The sequence below is a fragment of the Diospyros lotus genome, chromosome 13 (assembly GCF_014633365.1).
Source record: "Diospyros lotus cultivar Yz01 chromosome 13, ASM1463336v1, whole genome shotgun sequence".
NCBI classification, from domain to species: Eukaryota; Viridiplantae; Streptophyta; class Magnoliopsida; order Ericales; family Ebenaceae; genus Diospyros; species Diospyros lotus.
In genome coordinates this window covers 1523097-1545362 of record NC_068350.1, presented here as the reverse complement: position 1 = coordinate 1545362, position 22266 = coordinate 1523097, and the positions used below count along the sequence as shown (strand labels likewise).

General features: G+C 38.9%; 1 protein-coding gene across 1 annotated transcript in view; it reads right to left on the bottom strand.

Annotated features, from left to right (window-relative positions):
* Nucleotides 1-22266, bottom strand: part of LOC127787898 (probable E3 ubiquitin-protein ligase ARI7) — a 72184-nt gene that overhangs the window by 22522 nt on the left and 27396 nt on the right. Inside the window, exons 4-8 of the mRNA XM_052315965.1 lie at nucleotides 17960-18065; nucleotides 17658-17748; nucleotides 14902-15074; nucleotides 1800-1904; nucleotides 1621-1709 (exon numbers count right to left, since the gene is read on the bottom strand). Coding sequence (XP_052171925.1) covers nucleotides 1621-1709; nucleotides 1800-1904; nucleotides 14902-15074; nucleotides 17658-17748; nucleotides 17960-18065 — 564 coding nt within the window. The remainder of the gene's footprint in view (nucleotides 1-1620; nucleotides 1710-1799; nucleotides 1905-14901; nucleotides 15075-17657; nucleotides 17749-17959; nucleotides 18066-22266) is intronic.

Here is a 22266-nt window from a genome sequence, read left to right as displayed (position 1 = left end):
GTATTTCATTGTTCACATCCCGTAGAAAACCATGCAGGCAACAATATCAATTTTGACCTTCTAGCAATTATTAACTCTTTTGTTAACCATTTTTTTTCATTATTTTTCCCTTGCTTGAGTCAACAATATGACCTTAATTAGGTGAGGATCAGCCCTGTACAAAGAATACCATTTCATCACCCTAGAACACAGATAGTAATTGGTCTAAACTTGTTATTAAACACACAATTCGTCAATGAAGGAATCAAATGACAAGAAAGAAAAAGAAAAGCAATAAAAAAAAGGGCTATTAGCACCGAAAAGTCAAAACTTTTCGAGTTTTCGAGTTGTGACGATGTTATCCAATCCTTCTAATTTTGGCAATTAAGGTCGAATTTGTAAAGTTAGTAGCAATTTTAGCCAAATTAAAATAATGGGCTGCCCAACCGTCAACCCTTGACCACGTGACACGCCACGTGGATATTTTAGCGGGCCCACATATGCGTAATGGACCGGTTATGTAATTCTATCTCTACACACACATACACAAATAATATTCCCAATACATATCTATCTCTACATGCAACAATCAGAATGGGCTTATGCCTGTCTTAGAAGGCGGTGAAGAAGAAGCCAACGAAGCGAATATCGAGCCAGTCGGCGGTTACCCCTAGCTGCGGCGGTGTTGGTTCAAGCAGTCGATGGACTCGAATTCAGTCGGCGAAAGAGGAATTAGTGATTCACGAGCAAGCTCTCGCGGCCGCAATTCTGTTCTAGCAGCACCAACAGCTCACAGGCAGGGGTGCTGGACTTGAGTTCGATCGACGAAGGAGGAATCAATGATTCACGGGCAAGCTCTCACGGCCACGATTCTGTTCCAGCAGCTCACGGGTGGGGCGCTGTCATTTGATCGATCGGATTCACTGCGGTATCCGGTGCCAAGCTCCAATAAGCAGCCATTGTTGCCTCGGAGTTCGAGGTTGAGGGCGCGCTCCCTCACCGATCCTCTGCTTTCGCCTCACTAGCTTCTTAATCAGGTTTTGGTATTTCGGCTCTTGAACTGACAATGTGGAACTTTTGTTCCTAATCCTTGGTGATGATGCTGTTGTCGACATTGTTTTTTTTTTTTTTTTTTTCGGTCCAATTTGTTCGTTGTTTGTTAACTAGTTAACCCTTAACTTTGTATTTTTTTATTTTTTGGCTCAGTCAGCAATGGGCCCGCTAAAATATCCGCGTGGCGTGCCACGTGGTCAAGGGTTGACGGCCGGGCAGCCCATTATTTCAATTTGGCTAAAATTGCTACTAACTTTACAAATTCGCCCTTAATTGCCAAAATTAAAAAGATTGGATAAAATCGTCACAACTCGAAAAGTTTTGGCCTTTTGGTGCTAATAGCCCTAAAAAAAAGGTAGAAGTTTACACACCAAAAAGCAAAAATTCATGTAAAGAAAAAAAGACAGAATAAACTTCATAACCCTTCAATAAAAATTATAAAATGTTTTCCCTCTATAGGAATTCAAAGTAGTAAAGAACCTAGAGTTTCATTCAAAATAATATAGAAAACACGTCATCGCGCGAAAGAAAACAGTAAGCACAATATCAAGCATGAAACAACTTTATATGATGCAACATATCATATACCAATTCATATTTTCAGACTCTGCACTGTTTTTCAAAATCCACTGGGCTACAGTACGGCAGTCCACGGGACGGTGAGCTTCTTCTGTACACTGCAATTTCAGCTCAGCAAGTTTGAATCTCACATGAGCAAATCATCATTTTGTAAGTACAAATTCTAAACAAGCCAAAAGGAGACTTACATTCCAACAAAATCCATATGAGCAAGTGCAAGAAACATCATAGCCCCCACTACCAGCAACATATTCAATAGCATACTCACAGCCTGGTGCAGGACACCACTTGGTCTAGAAAAGACATCAGAAAGAGGAAAAGTTAAACAAGACAAAAGGAGGGGTAAATGACACTGGATACCATAAAAAGGAAGAAAAGACAACATCAACTTAAGTCAAAATCCACTTTTAGGTCTAATTTTACAGCATTCATCATGCTCAAAAGGTGACAGAAGCAGCAGAACCTGATTTATCCAGCATTCATCATTATAACCAAGAAATGAGAATAACTTAATGAAAAAGCCAAGCTAACTCTCTTTGGGAACAAAAAATAAAAGTAAAGATATCTCAAGTTATGGTGAAGCTTGATGATCAAGTTATCCCTAGAAAAATCAATTACATATCTTATATCATTTATTCAAAAAGAAAGGAAGATTATTGACAATGTTGCTCACAAAATTACACCATGATAGTTGAAGTATATAACTTCTTCTAGTATCTTATGCAACTTTAAAAATTCTTTAAAGCAAAAAAAGATAGTTTTATCTAACAGCTATGAGACCAGCTTTATCCATAGTACAGAGTGTTGAGCAATTACGTACCAATATGTACAAAATATTGTCATGACCCCAAGGGCATTAGTTGTAATTGTTCTTGTTTGTATTTTCCTCAGTGTCTAGTTACTTGAGTTGTTAGTTGTTAGTTCTTGTTAGTTGGTTGATAACTGAATTGGGTGTAAACAACCGAAAAAGAGGCTGTAGGTTAGGGCATAAGGGCTATCAATGAATTGAATGAAACATTCTGATTTCCCTCCCATTCTTCTCTCTCCCTTTGTACGTCTAAAACCTCTCCTTTCCTTCTCCATTTCTCCCTCTTTATGTTCTGTTTCCTTCCCCATTCTATTCTTCTTCTTCTAAATTCCTATTCCAACCCTGGGAAACCCTAGGATTGTGACAAAAATGAACGTAACTAAAAATGAGAAAGTTATAGTCGATATGCAACCATACCAGAAAGACATAATTAAAAGTGAGAGATTATGCATAATTAATTAGAATCCATGCCTATTGAAGATAAGAAGTGCAAACAATGAGTAAGAAGGTTTGGACATTTGAGCAAAAGACCAATAAACACAACTATGAGGAGAGTAGATGGAATGGAAGAAGTTTTTAACAAAAAGGTTAGAGGAAGACCAAAAAATAAAATAAAAACTTGATGAGAAACTTTTTATCTTGACATAGAATAAGAGCATTCCAAAAGATGAGGCCATGGACAGATAATAATAAAAATCTAGAATCCATGTAGCTGAGCCCACTGCCAGCGTGTAGTGTCAAGTGAGCTAGGGCCGCTGCATCAGCGCCCGGATATAGTGACAAATGAGCAAGGGCTCCCGCATTTGCTTGGACGGATGTGAGTAAAGAAGTTAGTCCAAAATCAAAATCAAAACCAAAAACAAAATCAAAATAAAAAACAAAATCAAATTCAAAGTCAAAGCCAAAAACAAAAACAAAATCATAGATTAAGGATTGGGTCATGGAACATAGGAACATTAACAGGCAAAGCTATAGAAGTGGTAGATGTGATGATTAGGAGAAAGATTAATATTATGTGCCTTCAAGAGACGAGATGGGTTGGGAAAAAAGCAAAAACTTTGTCAGAAAATGCATATAAAATATGGTACACAGGAAATGATCAAGCAAAAAATGGAATGGGGATTATTATGGATAAAAGCTTATTAGATGAGGTAGTGGATGTAAAGAGAATAGAGGATAGGATTATTATGGTGAAGGTTATTCTAGGAAGAATGACTATGAATATCTTTAGTACATATGCATCACAAACGGGGTTAGGTGAGGAGATAAAAGGAAAATTCTGGGAGGACCTAGAGGGACTCATACAAATGATACCAAGAGGAGAGAAAGTGATTATAGGAGGTGACTTAAATGGTCACGTGGATAGAGACGGAAACAGCTATAGAAAGGTACATGGAGGGTATGGATTCAGGGAAATTAATAATGAGGGTAAGTCTATTCTAGATTTTGCAATGGCATATGGGCTCATCATAACCAATACTAGGCTCAAAAAACGAGATGAACACTTAATCACATATAAAAATGTCACATCAAGCACCCAAATAGATTACTTCCTCATGAGACAAGAGGACCGGGTATGTTGTAGGGATTGTAAGGTGATACCCGGAGAGTGTTTGACTACTCAACATAGACTTCTAGTACTTGACGTCCAAGTAAGAAATTGGAAGAGAAAAAATCACATAAAACAAAATCCAAGAATCAGGTGGTGGGATTTAAAAGGGGAGAAACAACTAAGCTTCAAAGAAAAATTAAGGGGTAGAAGAGAATGGAATGGAGAAGGACAGACAAACCAAATGTGGAGAGAAATGGCTAATGCCCTGAGAAGCACAGCAAAGGTAGTTCTTGGAGAGACAAATGGTAAAGCCCCTAACCTTAAGGAGTCTTGGTGGTGGAATGAAGAAGTACAATTGAAAATTAAAAATAAGAAAAATTGCTATAAGGCTGTATATCAGTGCAACAATGAAGAAAATCAAAAAAATTATAAAGAAACAAAAAAGGCAGCAAAAAAAGCTGTTAGTAAAGCAAGGTCAAAAGCATATGAGAATCTATATAAACGACTTGATACAAAAGATGGAGAAAGGGGTATATATAAATTAGCTAAAGCAAGAGAACGAAAAACAAGGGATTTAAATCAAGTGAAATGCATAAGAGATGAAAATCAAAATGTATTAGTGAATGAGGGAGCGATTAAGGAGAGATGGAAGGAGTATTTCACAAAATTATTCAATAATGATGGCAACACAAGAGTTAGGTTGGGACATCTTAGTAACTCCGAAGGGAACGTGAGCTATACATTTTATCGACGCATAAGTCCAAATAAAATAAGGCAAGCATTAAAAAAGATGAAAAATCAGAAGGCGGTGGGACCGGATAATATACCAATAGAAGCATGAAAATGCATGGGAGAAGAGAGCATCTCTTGGCTAACGAAATTATTTAACGCGATTCTTAAATCAAATAAATGCCAAATGAGTGGAGGAATAGTACTTTGGTCCCTATATATAAGAATAAAAGAGACGTTCAAAACTGTGAAAATTACAGAGGAATTAAGTTAATGAGCCATACCATGAAACTCTGGGAGAGAGTAATAGAGCAGAGACTCAAAAAAGAAACAAAGGTCTTGAAAAGTCAGTTTGGTTTCATGCTCTGGTAGGTCAACAATGGAAGCTATATACCTATTGAGGCGCCTAATGGAAAGGTATCGGGATCATCAGAAGGACCTACATATGGTGTTTATAGATCTAGAAAAGGCCTATGATAGATCCCTAGAGAAGTATTATGGAGGGTTTTAGAGAAAAAATGAGTCCGAATAGCCTATATACAAGCCCTTAAGGACATGTATTATCGTGCAGAGACAAAGGTCAGAACATGCGGAGGGGATACTGAACCGTTTAAAATTACAATAGGACTGCATCAAGATTCTGCACTAAGTCCATATTTATTTGCTTTAATAATGGATGAACTCACTAAAGATATTCAAACAGAGGTGCCATGGTGTATACTATTTGCAGATGACATAGTGTTGGTGAATGAAACAAAAGAAAGAGTGAACACTAAGCTTGAATTATAGAGAAACAATTTAGAATCTAAGGGATTTAAATTAAGCAGAAAGAAAACATAATATATGGAATGTAAATTTAGTAAGAATGCAAGAGTGGAGGATGTTATAATAAAATTGGAAGACCAAATCTTACAAAGAAAAGACCATTTTCGATATTTGGGATCAGTGATTCAAAAAGATGGAGAAATTCACGAGGATGTCACACATAGAATTAAGGCAGGTTGGCTAAAATGGAGAAATGCATCGGGGGTGTTATGTAATGATAAAACCCTATTAAAACTGAAAGGCAAATTCTATAGGACAGTTATAAGACCAGTTTTGTTATACGGCTCTGAATGTTGGGCAGTCAAATACCAGCATGAGCAAAAGACAAGCGTAGCGGAGATGAGGATGTTAAGATGGATGTGCCGCCATACAAGAAAAGATAAAATTAGAAATGAAGTTATTCGTAATAAGGTAGGAGTAGTGCCAATAGAGGAGAAGATGAGAGACTAGACTAAGATGGTTTGGTCATGTGAGAAGGAGACCAAGAGACGCTCATGTGAGGAGAGTTGATGAAATGGAACAATTAGTCAAAAAAAGAGGTAGAGGCAGACCTAAGAAGACTTTGGGAGAGACATTAAAGTTTGATATGAAATGTATGGACCTCAATGAAAATATGACAAAAGATAGAAATACATGGAAGTCTAGAATTCATGTAGCCGACCCCACATAGTGAGATAAAGGCTAGATATGTTATTGTTGTTGTATGTAAGTGAGAGAAGGTACGTAGAGGAGCCAAGTGGACCAAACTGCAAAGCACATACTATAGTATCTGGCTACAAATCATGAAAAACTGAACCATCAAGTATATAGTCTCCATAAAGGCTGCACTCTAGAAATTAGTAATCTATGATGCTCCAGATGAAGCTTGGTAACTGAGGTGTCAAATATTTGGTGCAAGAAATTTTAGGGGACAAATGTAAGCTTTGATTGTCAATATCATCCTATTTCTGATATAAATAAGCTGCCAAGAGGTAAGATTAGTAGCTCTATCACAAGATATATGGGGAAGAATAGATACATACTGTATACTATTGGGCACTGCGAAAGAATAGAATAGCTCATATGGTTGACATTGGCAATCTTAGATATATGTTTTTAGCTTAAGATGCTTGTCATTCTCTTTCATGATTTTTACTCTTGGAATCAAGGTTATCACCCTAAAGTATCAGAATCAAATTGAACATTAACCTGGTTAAATGTACTGGTTCATCGGTTCACTAGTTCAACTGCAGTTCAAACTGATTTATAATTAATTATAAGTGTAATAGTATAAGAATAAATAAAATAATTAATCATAAACATGAACTGCAAGCTCACAAATTTCTCCATTAAAAAATGAAATAAAAGCCTGCAAACACAAATGAAATATAAGAACAAGATATGTTCATGTGGCAGTAGCTACTAAACACAAAGAGATAGTTGTTTTATCCAAAGGGTTTATGTTCGAAAACATGGCATCAATGTCACTTACCCTGGCATCAATGTCACTTACCCTACCTACACGTAAGGTCCTTACAAAGAAACCTTTCTTTAAGAAATCAATTTCTGTTTCCAAATGCCATTTGATCCCCTCTCAGATGGAGAGAAGCCATGACAGAAATTTTCCTAGGTTGGGATATTTCAGGGCCATAGTTCTGAGGCCTTTAGGACTACATCTAGCCTGACAGAAGATAACAAGAAAGAAAATCACATGATCCTAGCAAAGAAGAGATTTGAAGGCAAGTCCCTCTACTCCTGAACTAGCCCAATTATTTTTCCCAGCAAGTCTCCGTAGTACAGCAATCAACTACAAACAAACTGATGCAACTAAATCTTTGTCTTCATTCTTCAATTTAAAAACCAGAGTTCAATTTTTGGAAGAAGAAATTAAGTTACATGGTTCAATTAGGATGACCCATTTCACTGGTATCTTGGAAAACCATGCAGTTGACCAGTTTCCAAATGGTTTGTGCATTTCTTGTATAAACAGAACTGGATCATACTGGTCCGGTCCAGTTTGGTTCTGATAACAGTAGTTTCAATCAACCAAAACAACACACACACACACAAAACAGTCAAGCGCACAACCTCTGATGGATGGAAACGCAGAAATGCTGCCATTTCAGCATTTCCAAAACATTTCCTACCCTGAAATGCCTAGAAACACCAAAGAAACATTTTCGGGCCATTTTTGTAATTTTAGAAATATTTTGGGACCATTTCGCAATATTGAAAACGCATTTATGTTCCTCGACCACATTAGAGATGGAAGCAATTCCGTCTCTATTGTCAGCAATCACGTTAGAGACAAAAGTAACTTGTGTTAATATTTGCTTGAATGGATGATGGAATTTATGTTTATATTTGATTGAATAATTATTTTTATAATTTTTATATTTAAAAGATTATATTTATAAAAAGGCCCCTATATTTTTTTATTTACATATGTCCCCTGCATTTCTGTTTTCTACTCTTTTGAAAAATGTCATTTCCCTGTTTCCATTTCATATCATATTCGTTTCCCGTTTCCATTTCCATACAACCTAGAGCACAACCCCAACAGCCTAAAATTACAAATTTACAAGTTTGATACATAAAAAATTAAAACTCCAGCTTAAAATGTATCCTTCCGCTTTTATCTCGAAAATAAACTTCATAAAAAATTAACACTCCAGGTTATAATCATCCATTCATCCTTCCTCTTTTGTCTCTATATCTCTGTTGCTTACTTTTGGAACTCCTTGTGTTAAGAACATGGTATTTCACTCTCAAAATTTACAAAACCTTCTTTCTTAGAAGCTAATATTCAAAAAAATAATTTCAAAAGCCATAACTTTTATGAGTCATGTAGAAATTCTGTTGAGGTAAACATTTTGTTGTAGATACTAGATAGATTCACAAGGTTGTGAACCACCCCCTCGCACAGTTTCTTTCCATGCAATCTATTTTCTTGCCCCCGGAGGGGGGGAGTAATATGTGGTTTAGGTTCATTAACACTCTTACATTTGGTTGTGTCAATTATTGTCAAGGATATTCAAAATATCAACAAAAACAGGCTCTTGTATTTATTCTCTTAATTTGTATATGAACAAACCCCAGCACCTGTTCAACATACCATACATGTACACTTGCACGCTCGCACACATAAGAAAAAAGAAAGAAAGACAATTTGTTAAGGTGCCCGCTATGCTGCAGGAACATAGCACTTGTCAAGATTGCACACACAGGGTGGAGCCATCTTTTCCTTACTTTGTGGACCAGGTCATCATGTTTGCTTCAGCTCTTGGCCGATAAGTTCTCCTCTCTCTACTAGGCCGGTTGGTTATTGTCAGGTCCGAAGGATCTGACTAAGGAATTCTCAATCAATAGGCTGATCGAGAGAGTCAGGAGAGGGAAATAAGAGAGAATTGAAGGAGAAAGAGAGAAATGTGAGAGGATTCTAAAGAATTAAGTTGTAATATTGCCTAGAAAATGTCGAGAGAGAGTACCCATATATACTGGGATGCTAGCCCCTCATGAGCAGTAACCGTTTACATCATTGGGAAATGTACAAGCTGCCACAACAACAACAAATTCTATACCATACCCCTACAACCACTAACTAACTCGCGCCTAGATTCCTCTCTTATTACATTTAGTTCCTCCATTACATTTAATTGTTATACTACCCCTTATATCAGACGGTACATGACAATAACCCCACCCTACAAAACTTTTCTTGTCCTCAAGAAATGTGGAGGAGGTTGGCCACGTGAGGGAACTGGTTAAGGACGTACGAAAGATACTCCCATGTGTTATTATCCAAGTGTAGATCGGACCACTTAATGAGAACTTGGGTAATTGGGGCTCCCTATCTGTAGATCACCCTTCTGCCAAGTATAGCTATAGGCTCTCAAATAGGAGCTTCAGCCTGGGAAAGAGTTGGTAAGATGGAGCTTGCTGATTGTGCCCCCACTGCCTTCTTGAGGAGTGAAACATGGAACACCGGATGCATATTAGAACCCTTTGGCAACTGTAATCGATATGCAACTGTTCCCACCCTTGCAGTAATTGGAAAGGGACCATAGAACCTTGGAGTTTGGAGCCAGGGTGAGGAAGTAAGGTTCTTAGGTGTCCTGGCTTTAGCTTTAAATACACGATGTCACCTACCTGAAATTCCCTCTCACTCCTCCTCTTGTCTGAAAATTGTTTCATCCAATTTTGGGAATTAGCTAGCTCCTCCTTAGTCACCTGTAGAGCCTGTTGCCTCTGTTGTGGGTATGCATCAAGGGCTGCCACAGTTGAGTTGTCTCCCAAGGCTGGCAATAGAGGTGGTTTGTAACCGTAAAGGACTTCAAAGGGGGACCTTTTTATGGCTGAATGGTGGCTGGAATTGTACCACCATTGAGCCATCGGAAGCCATTTGTGGCATGTCTTTGGTTGAAGGAAACACGTACACCTGAGATACATCTCCAAGCACTAATTAACCCTTTCGGCTTGCCCATCCAATTCAGGGTGGTAAGCACTAGACATCTTCAGTTTCACCCCCAATAATCCCATCAACTCCTTCCACAATAGGCTAGTAAAGATTTTGTCTCTGTCTGATACTATAACCTTAGGTGTTCCATGTAGTTTAACCACTTGGTCTAAGAACATTTTAGCCACCTCTTGGGCAATGTATAGATGAACCAAACCCATAAAATGCCCATACTTGGTGAAGCAGTCCGCCACTACCATAATGCAGTCTCTACCTTCTGATTTGGGCAGTCCCTCTATAAAGTCCATTGAGATGTCCTCCCATGGACCCCGGGGATATTCAGAGGTTGGAGTAGCTCAGGCGCTGCTACATTCTCTGATTTGCACTGCCTACAAATGTCACATCTCATCACAAATTCCATAACATCCCTCTTAAGTCCTGACCATTTGAAGAGTTGTTTGACTCGATGATATGTGTTTACAATACTCAAGTGTCCCCGATGAGAGAGGCAAGCAGTGCCTCTACTATCCTCTTTTTTAGTGCTTCTTCTTCCCCAATCACCAGCTTCCCTTGGTATCTAATCATCCCATTTGTTAGAGTGTAACCCAATTTAGATGACAGGTCAACCACCAACTGCTACAGGAGCTCTCGAGTCTTCTCACTTGATGTATAGCTAGCAGCCACCTCTTGGCACCAATCTAGGACAATGGTTGTGATTGTAGCTCCACTCCCCTCTTCAAAACACCTGAATAGAGCATCCGCTGCTAGGTTTCCTTACCCTTCCTATATTGAATCATATAGTACAAACCCATTAATTTAGTCATACATTTTCATTGTAACTGTGTATGTAGCTTTTGTTGTGGCAAAAATTTAAGGCTCTCGTGGTCTGTCTTGATCACAAACCTTCCCCCCTCGAGACAATGACGCCATTTCTCCATTGCCATTAGTGCTACCAGAAGCTCATTTTCATAGATACTCAACCCTAGGTGTCTTGGGGCAAGGGCTTGGCTAAGAAATGCTATAGGTCTGCTTTCTTGCACCAGGACTGCTCCAATCCCATTAGCACTCGCATCTGTTTCAAAGATGAATTGCTTGTTAAAATCCGGCAGGCCTAAAGTTGGTACTTCACTCATGGCCTGTTTGAGCTTGCAAAAGGCTTTCTCTGCCTTAGAATCCCACCGAAATCCATCTTTCTTCAATAGGTCAGTAAGAGGTCGACTAATAATACCATGCCCTTTAACAAACCGGCGATAGTACCCGGTTAATCCTAAAACTCCCCTCAATCCTTTCACATTGTGAGGGCCTTGGCCAAGCCACCATTGCAGCCACCTTACTAGGGTCAGTACTCACCCCTGAACTGAATATGATATGCCCTAGATATTCAACTTGCTACCTGGCAAAAGTACACTTTGACTCCTTAACATACAGTTTATTAAGTCTAAGGACCTCAAAGGTAATTTTCAGGTGGTTTAGGTATTGTACAAAGGTAGGGTTGTAAATTAAAATGTCATCAAAGAATACTATGATGAATTTATGTAGGTATGGTTCAAAGATTTTGTTCATTAATGCCTGGAAGGTTGTAAGGGCGTTAGTGAGGCCAAAGGGCATTACAAAGAACTCATAATGCCCTTGGTGAGTCTTAAAAGTTGTTTTAGGGATATCTTCAGGCCGCATTCTAATTTGATGATAGCTTGATCGGAGGTCTAGTTTGGTAAAGACATAGGCATTTTTGAGCTCAATGGGAAACTTGTTTTTGATAGTTATGACATTGAGTTGATGGTAGTCAACACAAAACTTCCATGATCCATCCTTTTTCCTAACAAGTAATACCGGTGACGCAAAGGGGCTATGGCTGGATTGAATAATGGATTTTTGCAACATATCTTTGATGAGTTTCTCTATCTCTGTTTTCTGTTTGGGAGGGTATCGGTAGGCTCTTAGGTTAACAGGCTCTGCATTAGACTTAAGATTTATAGTATGGTCATAAGATCTCTTTGGTGGTAGGGAACTCGACTCAGAAAATAAGTCCTTAAATTCAATTAACAGCAAGTTAAGAGAGTCAAATTCCTATACCTGCCATGGCTTATGAGAACTATTGTCCACTACCTCCCCCAGATGACCCTCTTCTCCTTGTTCCCCAAGGGTGGATTCCATGGTATGGATAGAAAATAATTGAGCCATCAGTGATAACTTGCTCTTGAGCATCCTGTGCAGCCTCTTCCCGAAATCATTTTACACACCCCTACTTCATGGCTGGACACTAGGGTCTTCCTCCTTCCCTCCTTCTCAAACGTGACCTCCATTTTTTTTAAGTCAAAACTAATATGATTGACCACCTTCATCCAGTCCACTCCCAACACTACGTCACAACCTCCCAATTTCAACAGCCTTAAATAAGCTACAAACTCTTCCCCATTCATCTCCCAGCAAAACCCCAAGCAAGATGACTGACTCACCACCTTGTTTCCGTTTGCTACGGTCACCAATTGTGGATGTGAATTAGAGACTTCACACTTCAACTTCTTAGCCATGGTTTCATCCAAAAAGCTATGGGTACTCCCACTGTCAATGAGCACCAATATTGGGGCATTTCGAACTCTCCCCTCTACCTTAATAATCTTGTTGTTTGCTAACCCCTTCAGTTCATGCAAGAATACCTCCCCTCTATCTTCTTCCTCCTTTTCCATACTCTCGTCCCCTTCTTCTTTCTTCTTCTTCTTCTTCTTCTTCCGCTTCTAACACTAACAATTGTCGTTTACATTTATGCTCCACAAAGTACTTATCTCCGCACCTACAGCAGAGACTAGCTAGGCGTCTCTATTCCATAATCCTTCCCCCATTTGCAGCTAGAGTCATTGTCGAAGGTAGGGCCAGGACATTCTTGCTACCTTGCCCTATATCCCTACCTATAGCCTTGTTTCTGGGCTCCCACCCTCCGATACTTAACCCTTTCATCTGACTCCTTTGTTTCTTTAACATGGCTTCGATAGTCATCTCCTGCAGCCTTGCACTATCGGCAACCTGCTTAACTATCTGGGTTTGCATCATCTTTACCATTGGTCTCACATCTTCTCCTAATCCACTGATGAAACTTGATACAAAATCCTCTTCAGTTAGGTAGGGTTGGTGTATTACCATTAGCGATCTCAACTCCTCAAACTTCAGTTGATAGGCCTGAACCGTCCCATCCTGCCTTAGCTTATTGAACTCCTCGATCACATCCCTCAAATCTAAGTCTCCAAATCTCGCACAAAGGTCCTCCGCAAATACATGCCAGGGACTCCCCTCCTTCGATGTGAGCCAACCCTGAAACCATGCATCTCCCATATCATTCAAGTAAGCCGAGGCCAAAGTTACCTTTTGTTGTTCTTGAACTTGATACAGTGAGAACACCCTTTCACGCCTCCTTATCCACCATCTTGGATTTTCACCCTCAAATGGTGGAATCTCCAATTTCGGCACCAGAATATTTGGTTGGGTCCGATTCGCCTGCACTCCATTCCTCCTATTTTCACCCAGGGTCTCTATTTTGAATTCAAAGTCCAAAGTTCCCCCCTGACATTGCTCCATTCCTACTGTAGGAAATATGGGCTCTATCCTTTCCTTGGGCGAAAATTCCAATGACAACCTCCCCGACTGTTGTGATGCAAACATTCGTATGAACATTTGCATCTGCTCACGCAGCAGGGCACTCTGCTCTCGATTTTTTTCGCACCACCTCCCCATTGCCTAATCAATACGGGTATCCACCCCAGTTCAAATCAACGATTCCAAGGATCCCAGCCTGGACTGCATCTTTGCCATGGTTGTTCTCACTTGTTGTAATTGGGACTCCATCTGCTTCATTCGCGTCCCATCAACCATTGTGTCGATATAGTAGTATCCGCTCGACGCCCAAGAGCGAGCTCTAATACCAGATTGTCAGGTCCGAAGGATCTGACTAAGGAATTCTTGATCAATAGGCTGATCAAGAGAGTTGGGAAAGGGAAATCAGAGAGAATTGAGGGAGAAAGAGAGAAATGAGAGAGGATTCCAGAGAATTAAGTTGTAATATTGCCTGGAAAATGCCGAGAGAGAGAGAGTACCCATATATAGTTGGGATACTAGCCCCTCACATGTGGTAACCGTTTATATCATTGGGGAATGTATAAGCTGCCACAGTAGCAACAAATTATGTACCATACCCCTACAGCCACTAACTAACTCGCACCTAGATTCCTCTCTTATTACATTTAGTTCCTCCATTACATTTAATTGCTATACTACCCCTTATATCACGCGATACATGACAGTTATGAAGGCAGCTTGGGTTGTGTCCAGGTCTCCCTAATGGCTGGTGGTGTGTGTGTGTGGATGGGGGGTTGGATTTCTCTTGTACCAGGTCATTGGTGGGGGCAGCCGGTGTTTTTCTAAGGATTGTGTATTTCTTTTCTGGTTTCATTAATATCATATATGTGCTCACTTATTTGTTATTTCAAAAAAAAAAAAAAAAGATGTGATTAATTCAATTGGAACTTGTAAAATTTGGTTGTAAATTCTAGTGGTTCTATGAAGAGTTTAGATGAAATGAATATGACCACATGGACAGGTTTAAAATATATCAAAAATTGCTATAGAAAACTATACTGTAGATGGAATTTTAAGAATAAACATAAAATTTTTGATAAACTTTAAGCAATAGCATTTAGAACAGAAGGTTGAATCCTGATTTTAGGTTTCTTTTGTGGCACTGTTTTGGCATTTCAACAAACAACCATTCTGCTAATATGATGTTATCACGCAGGACACAATGTCACTGGATAAAGTAATGTATCACACAAAGAGCAAAGACAAAATAAGACAGGAAACTTCCATTGCCCTCAACACAATCATTTCATCAGAAATTCAAGGTTGACATCTACCAATAAACTAAGGCGGGAAGAATCTAAATCCCAAGTATACCTTTCTGTTGTCTTCAACATAAGAACGTAGAAGGTAACGAGCATACTTCTCCTTATCTAACTCAGATACCAATAGATTGATCATATCTTGACCGACAGCGGAACTACAAGATGGATCAGGGCATCTCAGCATCAAACATCCAGGGCCACCATCGACAGCTGTGCTCATGTAAGCTACCAGCATACGTACAAACAAAAAAAATTAAGAGATGTTTCTAGGAATAAGATATTGCATGAGAAAAAAAAAAATTATCTGGCACGTCATTCAGCATTTTCTAAATTAGAATATTCTCAAGTGATTTATGAATGGTCAAACAAGCAATGAATTAATGTCCCTTTGAAATCAGCTTTTTTATGGGGCAAAAGTATATATATATATATATATATATAGCTTAAGAATTAGTTAAAAGATTGGCTTAAAGGAAAAGCAATCATAGTGCACTTATAACAACTTAAGAGAAACTATAGGCCCCGTTAACAAATCTTTTAGTATTCCTATTCTCCTTTTTGGTTTTTATTTTTTAACATTCACTGATATGTTGTTTGATAACTTGGGCTCGTTTTCAATTTATTTAATTTTCTCATTTTTTTCCTCTCAACCCCCCCCCCCCCCCCCCCCCAACAAAAAAAAACAACAGCAGATACAGTCAGTAGACTCTGGGAAGTCCCACAGTGATGGTCGCTGGTGACCAGCAACTCCCTATGAGTTGGTAGGGCTGGAAATAAGCCGAGCCAACTTGCGAGATGTTGACAACTCGATTCATTAACTAACTCAATAAGCCAGGTTCATGAGCCAAATAAACTTAAACACAAGCTAAAAAATGTGGCCCATTTAATAAATAAGTTGAGCTTGATTCATGATATGTTTAACTTTTTTGGTTCATGAACCAACTTAAATGAATTACATAATATATATTATATGTTATGATATATATTAATAGTACTATTATATTATGTTATATCTTAATAGTAAAATACATTAAAAGAATTTTCAATTTAAAATTTGAAGTATTATAAAAGTACTTTCTGTGATTAGAAATTTAATTTTTCACTGGTGAATATCCTATAGTAAAATTTAATTTGCACATAATATATAATTGATTATGGAAAAATTATTAGTTCAAATTATTGCAAATTTGATCTATGCATTTTCCTTCCCAGGTGATTAATTTTTGTTCTGAAATAATTTTCTTTGTTTTTTTTTCTTTTTTGTTGTATTTAGGCTGAATTGAATTAAATGAGTTGAGTTAATAAACTAAGCTCATGAGTTGCTTGACTCGAAACGGTTCAAATTGATAATTAAATGGTTCACAAGCTTCATTCTAGTCAAGCTCAAGCCAAGAAATTTTGTTTATACCAAACTCGAGCTGAGCTAAATTTAGTCAAGTAAAGCCAAGCTGAACGTCAGCTCAACTCGACATGACTCATTTGTAGCCCTAGTTGTTGGGGACTCCAAGACAGTCTAGGATGGCTTTGACTTTTACCAAATGAAAATACAACAAAAAGAGTTGCATTACAAAAATTAAATTGATAATTAAAACAAACTTTAAAAAATAATTTATAGTTAAAACATTGGTCAACTTACTCATAGGCATGATGGTAATACTAGATAGAATTAGCAAAACAATGTCTCTTTGCATAATATGAATTCGAAACATACATGAGCTAGAAATAAATGACTCAAATACTTATGTCTTGGTAAATTAGAGAATCACTTCTGCAGAGATTGTAAACAATGTTCTTTCAACTAGATATATTCATGTTGCTCTAGGAGCATGATTGTGACCAACATAAAAACAAAGTGATTTCACGGGAAAAAAAATTAAGATAGAAGACAAGATCAAATAGATATTTTTATATGGATGCACAAAAATATGAAATATCCCTTCATTTTTTTACAATAGAAGTACATTTATAGTTTTATCAAAATTATAATACATAAATTTATCTTCTACATTACAGGTTATTTTCTTTTAAACTTCTTAATCCTTGTCTTAGTGTCCAAAGAACATCTTTTTTTAATTTTTCGGAATAAGTGAGCATCTAATTACAGAAACATCAACAAAATACTGGGACATGTTTGGGTCAATGTCAAACATGTGTGATGAAGTTTTAACCAATATTGGTGATTGATTAATATTCAATATGGGCTTGACTTCCAGGGGCATTGGAGAAAACTTTTAGTTTTCTATTTTCAGTCTTTAGTTTTGGTTTTCCTTTTTCATATTTTCATTTTCATTAAAAACAAAAAGAAAACTTAACATGATTTTTGATTGCTTTGATTTTTTTTTATTTGTTGTATTCATCTTTCATTTTTTTTTTTTTTTAAGAAAACTTATCTTAATATGTTCGATAACTTTGGTTTGTTTTTAATTTTATCTTCAATTTTTTTGTTTTCTTTTTCCTTTCCCCCTTTCTTCTCACTTTTTCCCAAACTCCAGCAACTCACCAAAGGTGGTCATCGGGACTCTTAGAAGAGGCTATCTCCACATTATATAGGAATCACTAGTGTCCCAGAGACTGACCGGAGGGTTCAGCCCGAGTTTGGCTATTAATATTGCCAATGGTAAAGAGAGCAAGGAAAGGGGAGAACATAAAAACAAAATGGAAAATATGTAGACACTTTTACTATCATTTTTCTCAAAAATTTTGAATATAATGAAGAAAGAGAAAATGCTTCTAGAAGGAAGCTTCAAGTGAGCAGATCAGCCGGCAATTTGAACATAGTCAAATCTAAAAAAGTAAAATGAAGCAAACCTCTCCAGCACGAACTGCAAAAGGGATGACCACAAGCAGCAGAGCAAATTCTATCAAGTGGATAGCTATCAAAACAGATCCCGCAAGTCAGCTGCAACCCCACCCCCCACCCCACCCAAGAAACACAAAGAAAAAAAACAAAAAGGAACGAAAAACAAAAGAAGTCAACTACTACATAGGAACAAGTGAGAAGGACAAGAACCAAACTCTGTGGTACATAAGTGCCATGTTCTTAAAAAATCAGAACTTTTTATGTTTGGTATTCAGTTACTTTTCTTTTTTCAAATAAGCAAGCAACTTACTTCTTTAGCATTTGGAAATTGAACTGCTGATCGTTCCAACAGGCCCACAGACATACGGACTGCATCTTCATCGGTAAACCATGCCTCATGCACGTTACTCACACTCCTATATTGAAAGGGGGGGGAGAGAGAAAAAGAGAGTGAATAGCCATCATGCAGCATCTAAAATTTAATTAATCATGCCACCAGACGACACAAGCTTGTGATATACAGACTATTTGACTGTTCAATCGCATTATCAGGAACAAATAAAATACAAACGTGAAAATACCACAATGTGTCACGAAAATGGGTGACAGCACTCCGAATTCAATGAGAATTTAGGAGATGCAATCAAGTGCAGAAGAACAGAGAGAAGGGAGATAATTAGAAGAATTTAGAAAGAGAGAGACACAGAGATGTAAAGAAGAATTTAGAAAGAGAGAGACAGAGAGATGTAAAGAAGAATTCAGAAATCTCATATTCATTTCAGATACCTTTCCAAGAGAGACTTGGAAGGTGATATACTCCGTAGGGTAGGCGCTGCCACAGGGGATCCCCTCCTGCCAACGGTTGTAACAATATAATTTGTCCTATCCGGGCCCCTTTACACGTGGCAAGCTATGGCTAACAAACAACTAACAACCTCTCTAGAAACTACAGCAATAGCTAATAAATGCAACAGTAAATAGCTACAAATTACAGCAAAAAATCAAAATGACCGCTAATATGAATGGCTGCCATGACATTTCCCCCTCCCTTAGCAGATTTCTTGTCCTCAAGAAATGTTGAGGAGACTGGCAGCTATCGGAAACTGCTTTAGGAGGTCTGGGAGGTACTCTCAAGTGCAGCAATCGGACAAACTATCCTGCCATTTGACCAGCACTTGAATCAATGGAGCCCCATGCTTATAAATCACCCTTCTTTCAATAATAGCCTCCAGTTCCACCTGCTTGTTAGTCTCTTTAGGAAGTACGGGTAAGGCAGTGCTCATCGGTTGTGCTCACTGAACTCTTTAGAAGGGACACATGAAATACAGGGTGGATTTGGGACCTGGCCGGTAGCCTTAGACAGTATGCCATTCTTCGAACCTTAGCCTCTATGGGAAAAGGCCCGAAATACTTGGGACTAAGTTTGGTTACCCTTCCCTAAGTGATTGACTTTAAATGTGGGTACCTCAGTCTTAAGTAAACTTCATCCCTTACAGCAAACTCCCTCTCACTTCTTCTCCTATCAGTTGTTTGTTTCATTCAGTTTTGAGCAGCTGCTAGTTCCTGCTTCAATTGTTGTGAAACCCTTCTTCGTTGCTGAAGATATCCACTCTTGCTACCTTAGTGCCTCCTTCCACTGTTGGTATGATAGGGGGATTGTATCCAAATAGGGCCTTGAAGGGGGACATGTTGAGCGAGAAATGGTGGCTGGTGTTATACAACCATTGAGCCAAAAATAACCACCTATGCCACTCCTTAGGTTGTAAGAGGCAATTGCACCTTAGGTAGGTCTCCAAACTTTGATTCACTCGCTCAATCTACCCATCTGATTGAGGATGGTATGTTGTTGACATGCTTAGTTTTACTCCTAAGGCCCTCATGAGTTCCTGCCACATCAAGGTAGTGAAAATTTTGTCCCTGTCGAAAACAATGTACTTAGGAGTCCCATGCAAGTTAACCACTCAATCTAAGAAGGCCCTAGCTACCTCTTAAGCCGTATAAGGGTGGGTCAACCCTATAAAATGAGCAAATTTTGTAAAGCGGTCCACTACCACCAAAATACTGTCTTTCCCTTCTGATTTGGGTAACCCTTCCACAAAATCCATGGACACATTTGACCAAGCTTGGCTGGGAATCGGCAACTGTAATAGCCCCGAATAGGCTACTGTTTCTGACTTACACCTTTTGCAGGTGTCACAAGCTGTCACAAACCTCTTAACTTTCGTTCTCATTCCTGACTAGTGGAAGAGCTGCCTCACTCTCAAGTAAGTGTTTTGCACTCCTGAGTGCCCTCCCAAGGGAGACCCATGCAAGGCTTGCATGATTTTACCCTTCAGCTCTGCCTTATCCCCAATCACCACTCTCCCCTGATATCTCAGCATTCCTTCCACTAGGGTGTACCCTTCTACCTCAATGGATCCCATAGACAACTTTTCCAGCAGCCCTTTTATCTTCTCATCTCCTTCATAGCTGTAAACCACCTCTCAATACCACTCCGGAACCACCAGAGTTATGGCTATTGTACTCCCTTCCTCGTGGCACCTTGATAGAGCATCAATCGCAACATTTTCCCTTCCCTTCCTATATTGTATGGCATAATCAAGGCCCATTAGTTTAGACATGTCTTTCTTCTGTAGCTAAGTATGTAGTTTTTGTTATAACAGAAACTTTAGGCTTTCATAATCAATCCTAATTATGAATCTGCCCCTTTCCAAATAATGCCTCCACTTGTCAACAACCATCAACACCGCTATAAATTCTTTTTCATAGATACTAAGCCCTGAATGCTTAGAGCTCAAGACCTGGCTCAAAAATGCTAATGGCTGACCTTCTTGTACCAACACCGCCCCAATGCCCGTGCCACTTGCATCAGTTTCTAGAACAAAAGGTTTTGTAAAGTCAGGCAGCCCGAGGACTGGCACCCTACTCATGGCCCCCTTTAACTTCTTAAAGGCCTTTTCAGCTAAGGGACCCCAATTGAATCCCCCCTTCTTCAAAAGGCTTGTTAGGGCTTGCTAATGGCCCCATAGTCTTTCACAAACCGGCGGTAGTAACCGGTTAGTCCTAAAAATCCTCTTTGCCCCCTCACCGTTGTAGGCCTCGACCATGTCACCATAGCTTCTACTTTCCTTGGGTCCGTGCTAACACCTTCTCAGGATATGATATGCCCCAAATACTCAACCTGTCATTGACCAAAAGCACACTTAGATTTCTTAATAAAGAGATGGTTAGACCTGAGAATTTCAAAGGTAGTCTTTAGGTGGGATGGGTGTTGATCAAAAGTAGGGTTATAGATGAGTATATCATCAAAGAATACCAATATAAATTTTCGAAGGAAGGGTTCAAAAATTTTGTTCATAAGGGATTGAAAAGTAGCCGGGGCATTAGTGAGTCCAAATGGCATCACCAAGAATTCAAAATGCCCATAATGAGTTCTAAATACTGTTTTTGGTATGTCCTCAGGCCTCATCCTAATTTAGTGATAACCTAAGCGTAGGTCAAGCTTAGAAAAGAAGTGGGCATTGTGTAATTCATCTAAAAGGTCCTCAACAAGGGGGATTGGAAACTTATCCTTAATGGTCGTCGCATTGAGTTGGCGATAATCTACACAAAATCACCATGATCCATCTTTCTTTTTAACTAGCAAAACAAGGGAGGCAAAAGGGCTTTGGCTAGGGCGGATAATAGATTGTTGAAGCATATCCCTAACCATTTTCTCAATCTCACTCTTTTGGATTGGGGAATATCGGTAAGACCTAATGTTAACAGGTTCCATGTTTGGCTTTAGGTTTATGGTGTGGTCAAAAACTCGGGTTTGTGGGTTCAACATACAAATACTCATAATCTGCCAGCAATGTATTAAGAGAATCTAAGTGATGTACCTAGTTGGACATACCTTGGGGTGTGCTGACCGTCAGGAACAACTCTCCTTGCCCCCTTGGTTCGGTCTGGCCATCCTCTAGGGCCATAATTGAGAATATATGTGCCAATTGACTCCACTTCCCTCTGATCACCTTTTGCAATCTTTTCCCTAAAATCATTTTGCACACCCCCATTTCTTTTCCCCCCGACAACGTCATCTTCGTCCTTTCTCTCTCAAAGGAGACCTCCATCCGATTGAAGTCAAAACTGATGGGGCTTACCCCTTTCATCCAATCAATGCCAAGCTGTAACGCCCCACTTTTCAAAATACGCAACAATGTGAAATATAATTAAGACATCACCTATGGGCGTTATGGAAACCCTTACCAACGGAAGCATTGGATCGAACCTGAAGCTTAACCAAAGCTAAATAAAGGGGTTTCCACTAGATTTCCTTTGCAAGTACAAGAAATTCATACAACCTTCAATACCCCAAAACACAACACTTGACTACAAGTACAATTGTAGGACGCCCACACACACCTCTTACAACTTTGAGTATCCTAGCTGCTATTACAATACATCACTTGGTTACAAGGGTAATAATGAAATAAATCAAAAGCTAGCTGCAAAACCCAAAGCTAGCCAAGCCCCACCTTTTGCCCTTACTCGTATTGGAACCTGGATCACCTGGCACATCTGATATACTTGGGACGTTGAATATCCTAGGGGTATGAAACACCCGAGTTAGATTGT